The sequence below is a fragment of the Peromyscus eremicus genome, chromosome 7 (assembly GCF_949786415.1).
Source record: "Peromyscus eremicus chromosome 7, PerEre_H2_v1, whole genome shotgun sequence".
NCBI classification, from domain to species: domain Eukaryota; kingdom Metazoa; phylum Chordata; class Mammalia; order Rodentia; family Cricetidae; genus Peromyscus; species Peromyscus eremicus.
In genome coordinates, this window is record NC_081422.1 from 49,264,182 (window position 1) to 49,279,151 (window position 14,970).

The window sequence follows — 14,970 nt, forward strand, 5'->3', positions numbered from 1 at the left end:
GTAATAACTCCTTGTTCTTAATACCCATTTTCCCTGATTGTTCAAGTGTGTTGACTTGAAAGAGTAACACCTTTTATACACAAAGTAACATTCTGACAACGCTTACTGATTCAAAATGACTGATATAAGAAAATCTTTTATTTATTTTATTTAGTATGTAATGTATATACTTGCATGAGTTTAAATGCTCCACATTCATTCAGGAGCCCTTGGAAGCCAGAAGAGGGCATCAGATTGCTTACAACTGTAGTTACAGGTGGTTGTGAAATACCATGTAGGTGCTGGGAACAGAACCTGGGTCCTCTGCAAGAGCAGTAAGCTGTCTTAAATGTGGAGCCAACCATCCTCACAAATTACTGATTTTTAAAAGTTGTCTCTGCATAACTGCAGAATAAAGTGTTTACTGTGATATTATTTCTACAGAAGTAACTCAGTAAGTATAACATTTAAACTCAAATTTGATTCTAAATTTCAGAATATTACATTGTAGTTTCTGCTTGTATGAAAATAGTGAATCTTACTTTCTGTAACTGCATCAGTAAAGTATTAATTGTAAATTTGAAGAAGAAAGGATGTGTGAGGTGGTTGAGAGTTTACCATTTGGCCCTTGAAGTCAGTCTAATTTGAAATCATGTTATGATCTAACACACAAAAGACATTTTGTAGCGCCCAGTGCTGTGGAAAGGAAAATAACAGGAGTGACTTTAACGTGCTCTTCCTAAGACTAGGTGAGACCTCTGTCTGCAGTGTGCTGTGACTGCAGAGTTCACTTGGCTGGAATTATGAAAATAAGTCTTGGGTTTTAAAAAGTTCACAAGGAATTCTTTTTAAAGCCCAGATGACATACAAAAAAAAGTTTACTTATATTGATACTCTAGTAAAGTCACTAACTGCTACTTGAAGTAAACAACTTAGGTAGTTTGAGATATTTTTTTAAATGCCCATTAGATTTTTAAAATTTGTTTGCTAAAAGTGGTATCGTTTACTATCTAGAGGTGAGTTGTTTTACTTTAAATAATTCATGTAATCTACTTAAACATAAACAGCTGTTTTAAGTGAGTTGAATAAAAGACTTGTGAACAGATCTTTTTTGACTATATGACAGTGTTCATATGTCAGTAGTGTTAATTTCCGTCTGCCTGTTGTGACCAGCATAAGGGCCAAGGGGATGGGAATGCACGCTTTTAACTGACCAAACGCCCTGCCCCACTCCCTTCAGCACAGCTTGGCTTACTTTCATCCACAGCAGGCTGAGCAGTTTGGAGCACCGATGGGGAAGCTGCCTGCTGTACGTAAAATCATAGTTATGTAGCTGTGCTGGGTGAGGCAGAAAGAGCTTTCTTACGGGAAAAATAAATTCTGAAAATTCTTACGGGGATTTTTTAAATGTGTAGGAATGAAGACTTAGACAAAAGACAGATGATTGTTTACTAATACATGTATTTAATACCAGCTTTTCATCCTTTTAGACCTGAGACAGTGTTAAAAAATCAAGAAGTGGAATTCGGCAGAAATCGAGAGAGGCTTCAGTTTTTTAAGGTATAAATGACTTGGAGAATTCTTGATTAACATTTATAAAATACTGATACTGTACAGTTTTTAATATTTAGACTTGTGATTAACAAAAGCTTTTTAGTCATGGCACTTTCTTCTACCATATTATTGGCATACCCTCATATTTGTCATATTTAAACAGCAATAATGAAAACAGTGGCCGAATTTTAAGTGAGCCATCAGCAATCTTGTCCATTGACTTTCCTGGAGCCTTGGAGCACAGTTCTCGGCCTAGAACTTGATACGTAAATTGAGAATGGTCTTGAACTGGTTTCTCCTGCCTCCTCTCCCAAGTGCTGGGATTAGAGATATACACCACTATGTCCAGTTTCATTTGGTTTTGATGATCTTCATAGGCTCAATAGCTGTGTAGTTTTAGTATTTATTGTAAATTTGGAGTTGACCATATTGAACAGTGGCTAACGTTTTAATGTCTGGTGTTTTTTGGTTTTTTTTTTTTTTTTTTGGTTTTTCGAGACAGGGTTTCTCTGTGTAGCTTTGCGCCTTTCCTGGGACTCACTTGGTAGCCTAGGCTGGCCTCGAACTCACAGAGATCCGCCTGGCTCTGCCTCCCGAGTGCTGGGATTAAAGGCATGCGCCACCACTGCCCGGCTTAATGTCTGTTTTATTTGTATCTTGATTGTGAATAAACAATTACACAATGCACTAACTCTGTGTCTCTTAAATCCAAACAAAATATAGTGGAGTTCAGGAGCTTTTAAGAATGTGGCAGTCATCCCTCCTGGAACTGGAATGGCTCATCAAGTGAACTTAGAATATTTATCAAGAGTAGTTTTTGAAGAAAAGGACCTGCTCTTCCCAGACAGTGTAGTTGGCACAGACTCTCATATAACCATGGTGAATGGATTGGGGATTCTTGGGTGGGGTAAGTAAATGCCTCAGTATAATTTGATTGCTTTTTAAGAAAGAATACCAAGAATATTACCAGAGGACAGAGAGCCAAGGCTCTCATTATATCAACATTTTTATAGTTTTCTCATTATAGCAACAAAGAAACAGACTTCTGAGTTTATGAATTGTATAGTAAAGAGGATTTATGAAAAAAGATTGCCCATAGCCAGCACAGCACCACTGTTAGGCAGTTACTGCAGTGGGTGATGATGAGGTCTGGGGCAGTGTTGATGATGGCTGTGGTTGCACTCTCAGAGTCCTTCCACATCTCCTCCTGCCTTTGTAGATCCAAAATTCGTCAGGTCATTTTATTCAGTTCTTCGTGATCTCTTGTGTCTCACAGCCTTGCCTACCACCCCTATTTACAACTTGTCAAGATTAAGCACAGTTGCTTTTTGAAATCTCTAATCTTTCTCATCAGTTTAAGAGTACTCTACTGTGTACTTAACTTTTTTTTTTTAATAGAGTATTATAACTGTTGGGTTTTTTTTTAGATTCCATTCATGAGACTAAGGTAAGCATAGACTGGGTTGTAGTCACATCCAGGTGTTTGTTGGTCATTGATCAGTACATATCATACTCAGAAAATGCTGATTAAATTTAATGTAAAGGTAAAAATACCAGTTCTCTCAAGTAAGTAAGTGGAGTGAGTCATCCTTTATAAAGGGTTCAGGTTCAAGGTCCACAGTGAAAGTGATGTGGCAACTTCTTGTAAGATGCTGTGTAAGTCACGCTTGTGAAACATGGGAGATTTTAAAATTGAAAATAGCTCATTTAAATCAGTCCTTTGCTGATAAACTTGTCCTTCTCAACAGGAGTTGGAGGCATTGAAACAGAAGCAGTTATGCTGGGCCTACCAGTTACTCTTCCTTTACCAGAAGTGGTTGGATGTGAACTAACTGGGTCGTCCAATGCTTTCGTTACGTCCATAGATATTGTCCTCGGCATTACAAAGGTGAGCTCAAATAATAGTTGTTCCATGACTTACTTACTGAACATCTTTATGTAAGTGGAGCAGCCCTACAGGAGCCCAGATTTGAATTTATGCCTCCATCCTTAGTTCTTACATTACTAGCTAGATCATAAAGTTACCATAGTAATTATAACAAATCTAACATATAATATATACTTATAAGTACAAAAAAAGTCATTGTGTACTTGTTACCTGTCAACACATTTATTAAATAACCTTATTATAAGCTTATGAGTGAGTTACTATTGTAATTATTTTAATTGAGAAGAAAATGCATGCAGCCTAGTCATTTCTCAAAGGAGCACAGGGCTGAATACTAAGTAGACCAAGGCTTTAGACCCAGGAGGCTACGCCCTTAACAGTCCTGCATTACTGCCTCAATAAATAACTTGTTGATGACATGGATTTTTAAAACGTTACATTTAAACCAGGTGGTAGTGGCACAGTCCTTTAATCCCACATGGGAGGCAGATCTCTGAATTAGAGGCTAACCTGCTCAGTACAGCAAGTTCCAGAACAGTTAGGACTACATAGAGAGACCCTGTCTCACAAAACAACAACAAAATGTGATACTTAACATATTTAATGAAGAAGCCAGGTGTGGTGGCACATGCCTATAATCCCAGCACTCAAGAGGCTGAGACAGGAGGATCATAAAATAAGAGGCCAGCCCCCAGAAAGTAATTCTTGTGTGCATGTATCTGTGTCCATACTCTTTCTGCAAGTGCAGGTGGAGGCAACACCCATTATTTTTCTCTTGGTGCCTTTGTTTTGAGACAGAATCTCTCATTGGCCTGGGCCTGGACCTCTCCAAGTAGGCTGTGCTGGCTAGGGGTCCATTTGTCTGGCTTTCTAGCACTGGGGCACAGCACATGCTGCTGTGCCTGATTTTGAACTAGGGTTCTAGGTATCAAACTGAAGCCCTTGTGCTTGCAAGGCCAAGAGTTTTACCACTTTATCAACTGTGCTATTTTTCTGGTCCCTGCCCCCAGCTTTAAAAAAGCATTTTTATTATACTTATTTATTTATTTATTTTGTGTATGTGTGGGGGTGCCTGTGGGTGCTGTGACTTACATGTGGAGGTCAGAAGACAACTTTCAGATGTTGGTTTTCTTCTGCCCTGTGGATCTTGAGGTGGCAAGTATCTTAACATCCTGAGCCAGTTAATCCTCCTCCCCAATTTTTTCTTTACGAAAAAACCAAACAACAAAACATTACTAGGTAATGCTTTGAAACATTCAGTGGTAGAAATGGGATGGTGTCAGACTCTCCATTGTCTGTTTTAACATTACTTTGAGGTAGTACTGGCTGCATATGTTTAATATAGTGGATAAGAAGTGGTAGTATTGCAATCTAACTTGTCTCGTTGTCAGTAACTTTAAGTTCCATTTAAAAAATGGTTGCACTTGAGAGCTGGGCGGTGGTAGTGCACACCTTTAATCCCAGCACTTGGGAGGCAGAGGCAGACAGATCTCTGTGAGTTCAAGACCAGCCTGGTCTACAGAGTGAGTTCCAGGAAAGGCTCAAAGCTACACAGAGAAACCCTGTCTCAAAAAAAAAAAAAATGGTTGCACTTGAAGCATGCATCACACATAATTAAAGTGTAGGTCGCTTCTCCTTAGCAATTTTGGTTAAATTGTTGGTGTGATGACTTTGGATACTCCAGAAGGAAAAGCAGTAGTGCCACCTTCTCGGTAGTAATGATGATTCTTTTTCCCTCAATTGAAAAGTGCACAGTTTATTCCTAAAGAAACAGAAATGTTCTACTTTGATTTTTAAAGAAACTAGTTCTTCAGAGGTCCTAACAACATGCTACTTTCAGATCCTTCTGGCCGTTTTGCTTGACAGTATTACTGTTTGTGTGATTGACAACTTATTGAGAGAATTTTTATCTGTTTTGTATATTTATTGAATATATTATTTCTCTGTTGAGGTCCTGTTCTTTTTATGGTCTTTATAGAATTAACCATATTTTTCCAAGTACATATTGTGGCACTCCATTATTTTGGTGACGGCAGCATTTAACCTAATTTACTTTTTTTTTTTCAAAGATTTTATTTTTTGTGTTATTTTAATTATGTATATGTCTGTATCCATGTGTACATGAATGCAGTACCCACACTGGCCAGGAAGGGTGTCGGGTCCTCTGGAGTTGTAGTTAAAAGGCCACTGTGAACCACCTAACATGGGTTCTGGGAGCTGAATTCAGATCTTCTGGAAGAGAAAAGTATGTACTCTTAACCACTGAGCCATTTCTTCAGCTCCCCTATTTTTCTTTTTATCTTTAAAAACTAAGATGAGGGCCTAGAGTCCAGTTGCAGAAGATCCAACACCCTCTTCTGCCTTCTACAGTCAGTCTGCCTTCTACAGTCAGTGGGTATGAATATGGTTCATAAACATGCATGCAGGCAAAAACATCCGTACGTGTAAAGTAAAAAAAAATAAATAATAATAAAAACAAAGATTAGAAGTTGTTTTAGTTACTTGGTAGTAATGAAGAATAATTTTTGGAGGAATTCAGTTTTAAACTACATATTAAATACGACCAAAATGAATTTACCTATAATAATGTTGCTGTAAATATTTGAGCCAATGCTAATAATTTGAAGAATTTTGTATAGTAGCATATAATTTAAGTTCGATATATGGTGTCTCATGAGTATATTAGTATTTCATGAACCTACAGGATGCCGACAGTGGTTAGAACACCATTGTTTCATGTGCTGTTAGGAAGAAAAAAGATAGTCTCTGATTTCAGAGACCTTAATACGAAGATTGTTTTCCTGAGCATTCAGGGATTTGTTTGTTTTGAAACAGTGTTTCACCATGTAGCTCTGGTTGTTACAGAGATCCCCCTGCATCTGCCTCCAAAGGTGTGGTGTGCCACCATGCCTTTTTTTTTTTTTTTTTTTTAAACCCTAATTAACACAGACCACTCTTCTATTTACTGTTTATCCTGAAATACCAGTAAAATCAAAATGAGTGTTCCATATGATAAAAGACTTATCACTCACTGGTATTGGTTAGAAATCCATGTTGATTGTATCATTGCTGATACTGTGTTGTTTCTCATATCTCTAAAAGCACCTCAGGCAGGTAGGAGTGGCTGGAAAGTTTGTTGAGTTTTTTGGAAGTGGAGTTTCACAATTGTCTATTGTTGATCGAACTACCATAGCAAACATGTGTCCAGAATATGGTGCTATCCTCAGCTTTTTCCCTGTTGACAATGTGACACTACGACATTTAGAACATACAGGTAAGAGACTATAAAATGATTGTATTTCCACTGTAGCTGCTTGACCGTATTTATAACAAACTACTGTATCATGAATGCTAATGCATATTTATGAAATTGTATTTTGAAGTAGTAACTCTCAACTCGTAATAGACGTCTCTAAAAGGTCCTCAAACCCTAGTCCCTTGTGATCCACTGACAACATGTGAAAGGAGTTACTTAAACCACTGACACTCAATTCACTTTTTCCCCACTAAGAATGACCTTTCTATCTATACTTGGTAGTATAGGGTTCCAGGTTCAAGATCTTTGTATAGCTTGATTGGCTAGGGTCTTTGATCACTCTGATCACTATAGAAACCACCTTCAAAGTGATACAGTGAGTGAATCAAACAGCAAATTGACAGAGGTTTATATGAGTGTTTTCTGTAAAGTGCGAAACCTTTTCATCAGGATTTGATGGGAGAGCATTCATGAGAAGAAACAGTACTTTTTGAGAAGATGGTCCCCTGCCCTCAGGTGTGTTCCTTGTGAGCATTTCTCCATTAACCCTTGTCTGTGTGGAACTGTCTTATTGGACCTAGCCTAAAATTTAGTGGCTTACAAAACAGTGGTAGGGCCGTTTGGCTCTGGTAGAGCACTTGTCTTACATAGCGAGGTCCTGGCCAATCAAAAGCAAACCTAGCGATAATCATTTATTGCCTCATGGTTTCAGTGGGTCAAGGATTTCAGATGGCACAGCAGGAAGAACTTACTGCTTTGTGTCTAGGGCCTCAGCTGCCCAATTCATAAGCTAGGGCCTGGAATCCTGAAGACTTTACCTTCGTGAATGTCAGCTGTGGGCTCAGGGAGGGTTGTCAGCACATCCATTCATATATGTCAGTGTGGTGTGCCCAGGTGGTTTCCTCATGAAGTCTGGGCTCTGGAAGTGGTAGCCTGTCAAGGGTAAGTACAGCAAAAGACAAGCTTACATAAGCATGTGAGTGATACTTAGCTCTTGCTCACCACTGTAGTCTCACATCTCTTCTTCAGGATTTCAGAATTCTTGACTACATTTTATTTTGCTGTTGTCTTTTAGGTTTTGACAAAACCAAACTTGAGTCAATGGAAAAATACCTTAAAGCTGTGAAATTGTTTCGGAATGATGAGAATTCTTCAGAACCTGAATATTCTCAGGTATATGCAAGTAACTCACTTAGTAGAAATAAGAAAGATGATTGTAAACAGTTTGACAAATGTGGTAACTGCTAATAAGAAGTGCCACCGGGCGGTGGTGGCACACGCCTTTAATCCCAGCACTCGATAGGCAGAGGCAGGTGGATTTCTTTCGAGTTTGAGGCCAGCCTGGTCTACTAAGTGAGTTCCAGGACAGCAAGAACTGTTTCATAGAAAAACCAAAAGAAACAAAAGAAAGGCCATTGTGACCCATTATTTTGATTTTATAATGACATTTACATAGATTCTGGTGGTAGTTAATTTTGTAACATTTTGTGAAATCTACCATTTTGATTTATATTTAATTATGGGGGTAAAGTAGACACATGAGTGCAGGTACCCACAGGGGCCAGAAGAGGACATCAGATCCCCTGGAGCTAGAGTCACGTGGGTGCTAGGAACAGAACTTTGGGCCTGTAAAAGAGCACTGTATGCTCTTAACTACAGGCTATCTCTCCAGCTCCCAGTCTAGCCTTTGAAGTATTTAAAATACCAACTTTTAATTCTAATGTTTTTTTCTGCTTTATGGTGAGCATTGTAATACTGGCACTGCTTGACCAATTTCAATTTTTATGATATCTGTGTCTAGTTTATTATGACTATTTTGCACTATTTTATTGTTATATGGTCTTAAATATTAAAGATACTTACAACTCTTATCCATTGGATATTTTTGGTACCATAAGTAAAATTCACATTCAGGAAAGTTAATTTTAATAAAATTATTTTCTAGGACAGTCCACCTAGGACGTAGAACAATTTGACATGTTTTTTTTGCGTGCCCCCCATGGGGGGGTCTTTTTTACCCAGCTTTGTTTCTTCCTAGCATGTTCCTATCTCATATAATCTACTGCTTTGACTATTCACATACCTATCTTTCCCCTAACTAGAACACATTAAGTTCCTTCAAGGAAGGAACTTTGTTTTGATATATATTCCTAGTTTGTAGAACTTAGACAGACAGGGAGACAGATGGAGACATATGGGGTGGGAGGACAGAATATGAGAATGTGCATGGGAGAGTTGTTTGTTTATAAGTAGGGTCTCCTCTGGACTGACCTGGAACTCACTAATTGCCCAGGCTGACCTTGAGTTTGAGGCTGTCCCGCTACCTCCGTCCCTTGAATGTTGGGATTATAGGTATAAGCTACCACAGCTGGCTTTTTTAGAACAGTCTGGAAAGCCAGATTAGAAGACTTAGACATCAAATTTTCAAGATTCTGGAAAAGTCTTTTAACTCATCTTACCATTTTCTTTCCCCTTGATTTTTATTGAATTTACTTCATTGTCTACGATTTTGAAAAATGACTGGAAGAGTAAAATTGAATTGATTGCCTACTAAACACCCTAGCCAAAGGCAGGATGCAGCTCAGCTGCTGGAGTGCTGGCTTATCCTGCATGAAGTACTGGGCTGTCTTCAGTGCATGGTCACCCATGCCGACAGGAGACAGGAGACTCAGAAGTTCAATCCATCCTAAGCATACAATGTAGAGCTGAAGTCAGCCAACACAACATGAGACCTCAAACAAATTTAAAAAAACTTGGCTGTACCAGGGATACTGGTTTACACTTGGAATCCCAGGACTATGGAAGCAGTAGCAGGGGGATTATAAGTTCAAAGCCAGTTTGGGCTACATGCTTTAAAAAATAAATAAGCTGCCGGGCGGTGGTGGCGCACGCCTTTAATCCCAGCACTCGGGAGGCAGAGCCAGGTGAATCTCTGTGAGTTCGAGGCCAGCCTGGGCTACCAAGTGAGTTCCAGGAGAGGCGCAAAGCTACACAGAGAAACCCTGTCTTGAAAAACAAAATAAATAAATAAATAAATAAATAAATAAATAAATAAATAAATAAATAAATAAGCTCCACTATGTAAACTCTGACAGTAGTTGGGAATAAAGCTAAAATCCATCAAGACGTTGATTTCGAAAGAAACTTCTTGGGGCTAGAGAGATGACTTAGTGGATAAAAGCATTTGCTGCCCTCACAGAGGTCCCAAGTGGGTTCCCAGCAGCCATAAACTCAAATCTTTAAAAAAGAATTCCTTCAATGTTTATTCAGATCAAAGACTAGGATCAGTTAAATCCATTACATCAAATTAGGATCAGTCAGAATAAGCTTGATTATTAAACAGTGGTGAGGCTGTAATGAAAGAGGAAGTTTCAAATGTGTTCTATCTAACCACACAAAATAAAAGGCATAAAAGAAATGAGAACTAATAGAGAAAGAAATTGCTAATTGGGAACTGAGATTTTAATAAAAATAATGACTTTTCAACTAAGGATAAAAGCCTGGTCATAGGAACCTACCCAGTAAGATCCTCTAGAACCAGAAAGAGAAAGAAAACCTTTTTCTGTTGACCATACATCACATGTGAAGTGACTGGGATGAAATGTTTACTTACCATTAACTTTGATCTCAGAGGAAGGCCTGGGTGGAATTACAACTCAGAAGCCATGAGTTGATGATTAGCAGAGCTTCTACTTCATTATTGTGCAGGCATCTGTTGGGACAGTGGTTTTGTTTTTGTTTTAGGACAGTCTTATGTAGCCCAGGCTGGTTCACTATATAGTTGAGGATGACTTTGAACTTCAGATCATCCTGTCTCTCTCTGCCTTTGGAGTGCTAGGATTACAGGCAGTGCACCATCAAGTCTGATCTTGTGTGGTGCTCAGAGTGGAATCCAAGGCTCCATGTATGCTAGGCAATCCCTCCAGCAACTGAACTGCATCCCCAGCCCCTTTGACAGTATTTATATCTATGGGGGGAAAAAACAACCATTTGAGGAACTATGATTTTCATATGCTGTGTTAATTCTTCTTTTTTAAAAAAAATCTCTTTTGTATCTCTACTTAGAAATTCTCATTTCTTCTCCCTCCATTGTTTTCCTAGGTGATACAGATTAATTTGAATTCAATAGTTGCATCCGTCAGTGGTCCAAAAAGGCCTCAGGATAGAGTTGCTATAACAGATATGAAAAGTGATTTTCAGGCTTGCTTAAATGAAAAGGTAAATTACTGTTACTTTTATGCTGTGTGCTAAGTAGTAAAGTACCGTCAGGGTTTGGGATTGTTCTGTAAATTCAGTGTGCTTCCTCCAGCCCCCAGTACATTATGGCATGCTCACAGCCTCCTTTTTCTTCTGTCAGTCATTGCTGCGCTTATTCCTCAGCTCTACTCTGAGGCCAGAGTTTGGGTTCTATCTATTGAAAGTAATCAAAAGTTAATAAAATTAAGTTTCTTAGTCTCAGTGGTCTCCTTCCAAGTGTTAATCAGCTCCATGTGGCCTGCTCTTGGATCTGACAGCACGGACTAAGCAGCTGCATCAGTGAAGGACATTTTATTGGGCAGCATCAGTACAGACTGTGTAATTATTCTCATAAAATTGGACAAAAACAACAACAAAAACTGAGTAACCTTGGCTTTGGGGGTTTCTATTTTTTGTCTTAAAGTTAACGGCTTTAGTCTTGTTACTTTCTCTGCTTTATTAGGAAAAGTCAGAGTTGGCCTTGTCTACCAAACCTTGTTTTATAGTTTCTTTACTTTTTATTTTTATTTTTATTTCTTCTAAATTAAACTCATTTAGAGGAAAGGTCTCTGATGAGTTGCACCTTCAGCACTTACTTCCGTAGCAGATTTTGTTCATCTCTTCTGCACTCACACTGGAGCCGTTTGTGCAGCTCTTTAGAATAGGAAGAGTTTCTACCATGCTTTGAGAATGTCTGTCAATGAAATTGACATCTGAATTAGGAGGATTCTGGGAGGTTGGCTGCAGTCACTTCATGTATGAAAGTGTTGCTTCTGAACACCAGTAGACTCCTCTAGTAACCATTCAAATCGTGTTTTAGATGGATTGCACTTCTGAATGGTGTAGACCTTCTGTGTCACGGTAGCACTTCAACTGCTAAATGATGAGGTATCAGGAATCCAAGCTGTGTTTTTCTATCAGTCTCTCCTCTACAAAGTCTGTAATATTTACATGCAAATTTATAGGTTGGATTTAAAGGTTTTCAAGTTGCAGCAGAAAAACAAAGTGATACTGTCTCTATTCATTACGATGGAAGTGAGTATAAGCTGTCCCATGGATCTGTGGTCATTGCTGCGGTTATCAGTTGTACCAATAATTGCAATCCATCTGTCATGCTTGCTGCAGGTAGGTTGGTATTTATGGCTATATATTGTATATTCTGTCATGTAAATTGCTGTTTGCTTTTCTATTATATTCATTTCTCTTCCTTAGATAAATGTATCCATGTTTGTGTTCCGTATTGAGAGGCACTGACATTTTTAATTAAGTTGTTAGGACCTTGAGTTTCATTTATAGTATTTTTATTACACAGAAGGTAGCTTTTTGAAAAAAAAAAACAAACTGTAGTTTACTTATCTCTTAATTTTAAATTGTATCTGTCAGAAAGAAGTACTGCTAATCGGCAGGTATTGTATGGACTTTCCCCACCAGTTTACATAATATCACTGTATGTTAGATCCCACTTAAAGTTATTTAAGTGAGGGATCATTAACAAGTAATGTCTGTTTGTATACACCATGGCAATGCTTGATGTCTGTAAAACTATGTATAATTGATGTTAACTTGCTCTTGGTTTACTACGATTATTTCATTTATGATTCAGTCAATAGCTATATGTGAATATTCTTTTTTTCTTTTTGTGCGATGCCATAGTGTCAGCCTATCCCCTAATAATTTGCAGTGTGATGACTACTTTATCTACCAAAAATTTCAATACGGCTTCAGTGAACTGAATCAGTAGAGTAAAATGCACAGTAATAATGATAGAAAGTTTATGAGTTTGACCTTTTTACTATAAATTGTAGTCTGTGTTATTAAGTACACCCTTTTCTTACTTTTTATTCTAATGTGAAGGAGGGAAAGGTACATTGTTATAGTCATTGTTTGTTGATTTTACAGGTCTTTTGGCTAAGAAGGCTGTAGAAACTGGTTTGCGAGTTAAACCTTATATAAGAACAAGTTTATCTCCAGGCAGTGGGATGGTTACACATTACCTCAGTTCAAGTGGAGTGTTACCCTATCTTAGCAAGCTAGGGTAAGTGACATTTACTGTTGGAATTAGCAGGTATTAAATCTATTATTAAACAAAGAGAGATGATAAAGACAAAAAATATTACTTGTTGTAAGAGAGAATGGCCTTGAGTCGGCACAGGACACACCCAGACATGAAGTTCTCAGCAGAGAGGAGATTGATTGCCTGGAGGGGCAAATGGTGTGTGTGTGTGTGTGTGTGTGTGTGTGTGTGTGTGTGTGTGTGTGTGTGTGTGTGTGTGTTGGGGGACTGTGAAGGCAGACAGCAAGCAGCAGGAAGCGAGCATTGTGCAAGGGTGGGGTTTTCAGGAGAAAGGTGGGGAGTCACTACCAAGGTGAGTTGGTAAACCCTGATTAGATATATGAGACAAACAATGAATTTTGACGTGTAGGAATGAGTCAGTGGCCATATAAGGAAATAGACCTTGGGGGCGAGCTTTAGGGATGTAATCTAACGGTTTAGCAAGGGAGAGAAGGGAAGGTGAAAGGTAAAACCTCTTGGTGCTGTGTTTGCCATGCTTGGGCCTGCTCGAGCCCTAACTTGTTCCTTTGCCATTGTCATACAGTCTCCTGCCTACCACTCAGATGCCCATGGGGAAGATTTGATGAGAAGGGCACTTGGAGGTCAGGCACATGGTCTGTAGCTTCAGGACAGGGGAGACCAACCCACAGTGAGGAGTACTGTTAGAGTGGTGTGAAGGAATACCTAATCCTCATGAGTCATATGCAGTTCTGAAGAGTAAATAATGCAGATTGCATTGATTTAATTGAACAGATTGTCTCCAGGCGGTGGTGGCACTCAGAAGGCAGAGGCAGGTGGATCTCTGTGAGTTCAAGGCCAGCCTGGTCAATAGGTCGAGTTCTAGGACAGCCAGGGCTACATATAGAAACCCTGTCTCAAAAAAAAAAAAAAAAAAAAAAAAAATTAAAAATTGAACAGATTGTCTTAATTCAGATTTTGCAAAGTTACTGGGTCTACAATATATGGGTTAATTTGTCTGTGAACCTTAAGACAAACTTGATTTTTATGTTTCTTCCATAATTAAAGAAATTAACGATAGTCTAATTTTGGAACATAATATTCTTTCATAAATTGTCAGTCCTTTTTAAAGCCTCAAATTTAAATTTTTTATTTTGCTTTTAGAACAGCAGCTAAAGTAACTTAGAGGATTGTGTTTGTAACCTTATATAAGAGTTATAGTCAAGTATTCTTTTTAGGTATACTTGGTTGAGAGTTGAATAATTTACTTCTACTGGAGTAAAGTTTGGGGCCTTTGATGAACCTGTTATAGTGCGGTCATCTTGATACAGTAGAGTTTTAAAGATGCCTTTCGAGTGGAAACACAACATGATTTTTAAGTACTTACATTATAGTTGTAGTTACAGCGGAGGAGGAGCTGTCTGGTACTGTGTGATAAGTAAATACTTTTGATCTAGTACTAATGCTGTAGATATATAGGCTCTTCTAAGATTTGCATTCAGTACAAAGAACATAGAACAGTGAGGCTTGAATGGTCAAAATGTTGTGAAATTAATGTGTTGATGGTTAATTCTTGTGCTGCAAATGTTTTTTGAGTAATCTTACCATAGTAACAGAAAAGAGGAGATAAAATTTGTCCTTTACGCCGGGCGGTGGTGGCGCACGCCTTTAATCCCAGCACTCGGGAGGCAGAGGCAGGTGGATCTTTGTGAGTTCGAGGCCAGCCTGGTCTACAGAGCGAGATCCAGGAAAAGGCGCAAAGCTACACAGAGAAACCCTGTCTCAAAAAAAAACAAAAACAAAAAAAAAAAAAATTTGTCCTTTACAAATATGATGTGCTTTCCAGTCATGTGTTACTTTTTTAAATGCAGATTTGAAATAGTTGGCTATGGATGTTCAACATGTGTGGGAAATACAGCACCTTTATCAGAAGCCGTTTTAAATGCAGTAAAACAGGTAAAATGTGGATTAGCATATCTAGGTGCTTTTTTAAATTGTTGTTTGTTTTTTAATAAAAATACTCTAATGCCTGCTTAAGCACCAAGC

The 14,970-nt window shown here is 38.4% G+C and overlaps 1 protein-coding gene across 1 annotated transcript in view; it reads left to right on the forward strand.

Moving 5' to 3' along the window:
* The window catches only part of Ireb2 (iron responsive element binding protein 2), a 47,211-nt gene that overhangs the window by 21,256 nt on the left and 10,985 nt on the right, over positions 1–14,970 (forward strand). The window contains exons 6-14 of the mRNA XM_059267912.1: positions 1,470–1,539; positions 2,257–2,440; positions 3,282–3,421; positions 6,524–6,695; positions 7,753–7,850; positions 10,779–10,895; positions 11,879–12,038; positions 12,813–12,948; positions 14,796–14,880. Coding sequence (XP_059123895.1) covers positions 1,470–1,539; positions 2,257–2,440; positions 3,282–3,421; positions 6,524–6,695; positions 7,753–7,850; positions 10,779–10,895; positions 11,879–12,038; positions 12,813–12,948; positions 14,796–14,880 — 1,162 coding nt within the window. The remainder of the gene's footprint in view (positions 1–1,469; positions 1,540–2,256; positions 2,441–3,281; positions 3,422–6,523; positions 6,696–7,752; positions 7,851–10,778; positions 10,896–11,878; positions 12,039–12,812; positions 12,949–14,795; positions 14,881–14,970) is intronic.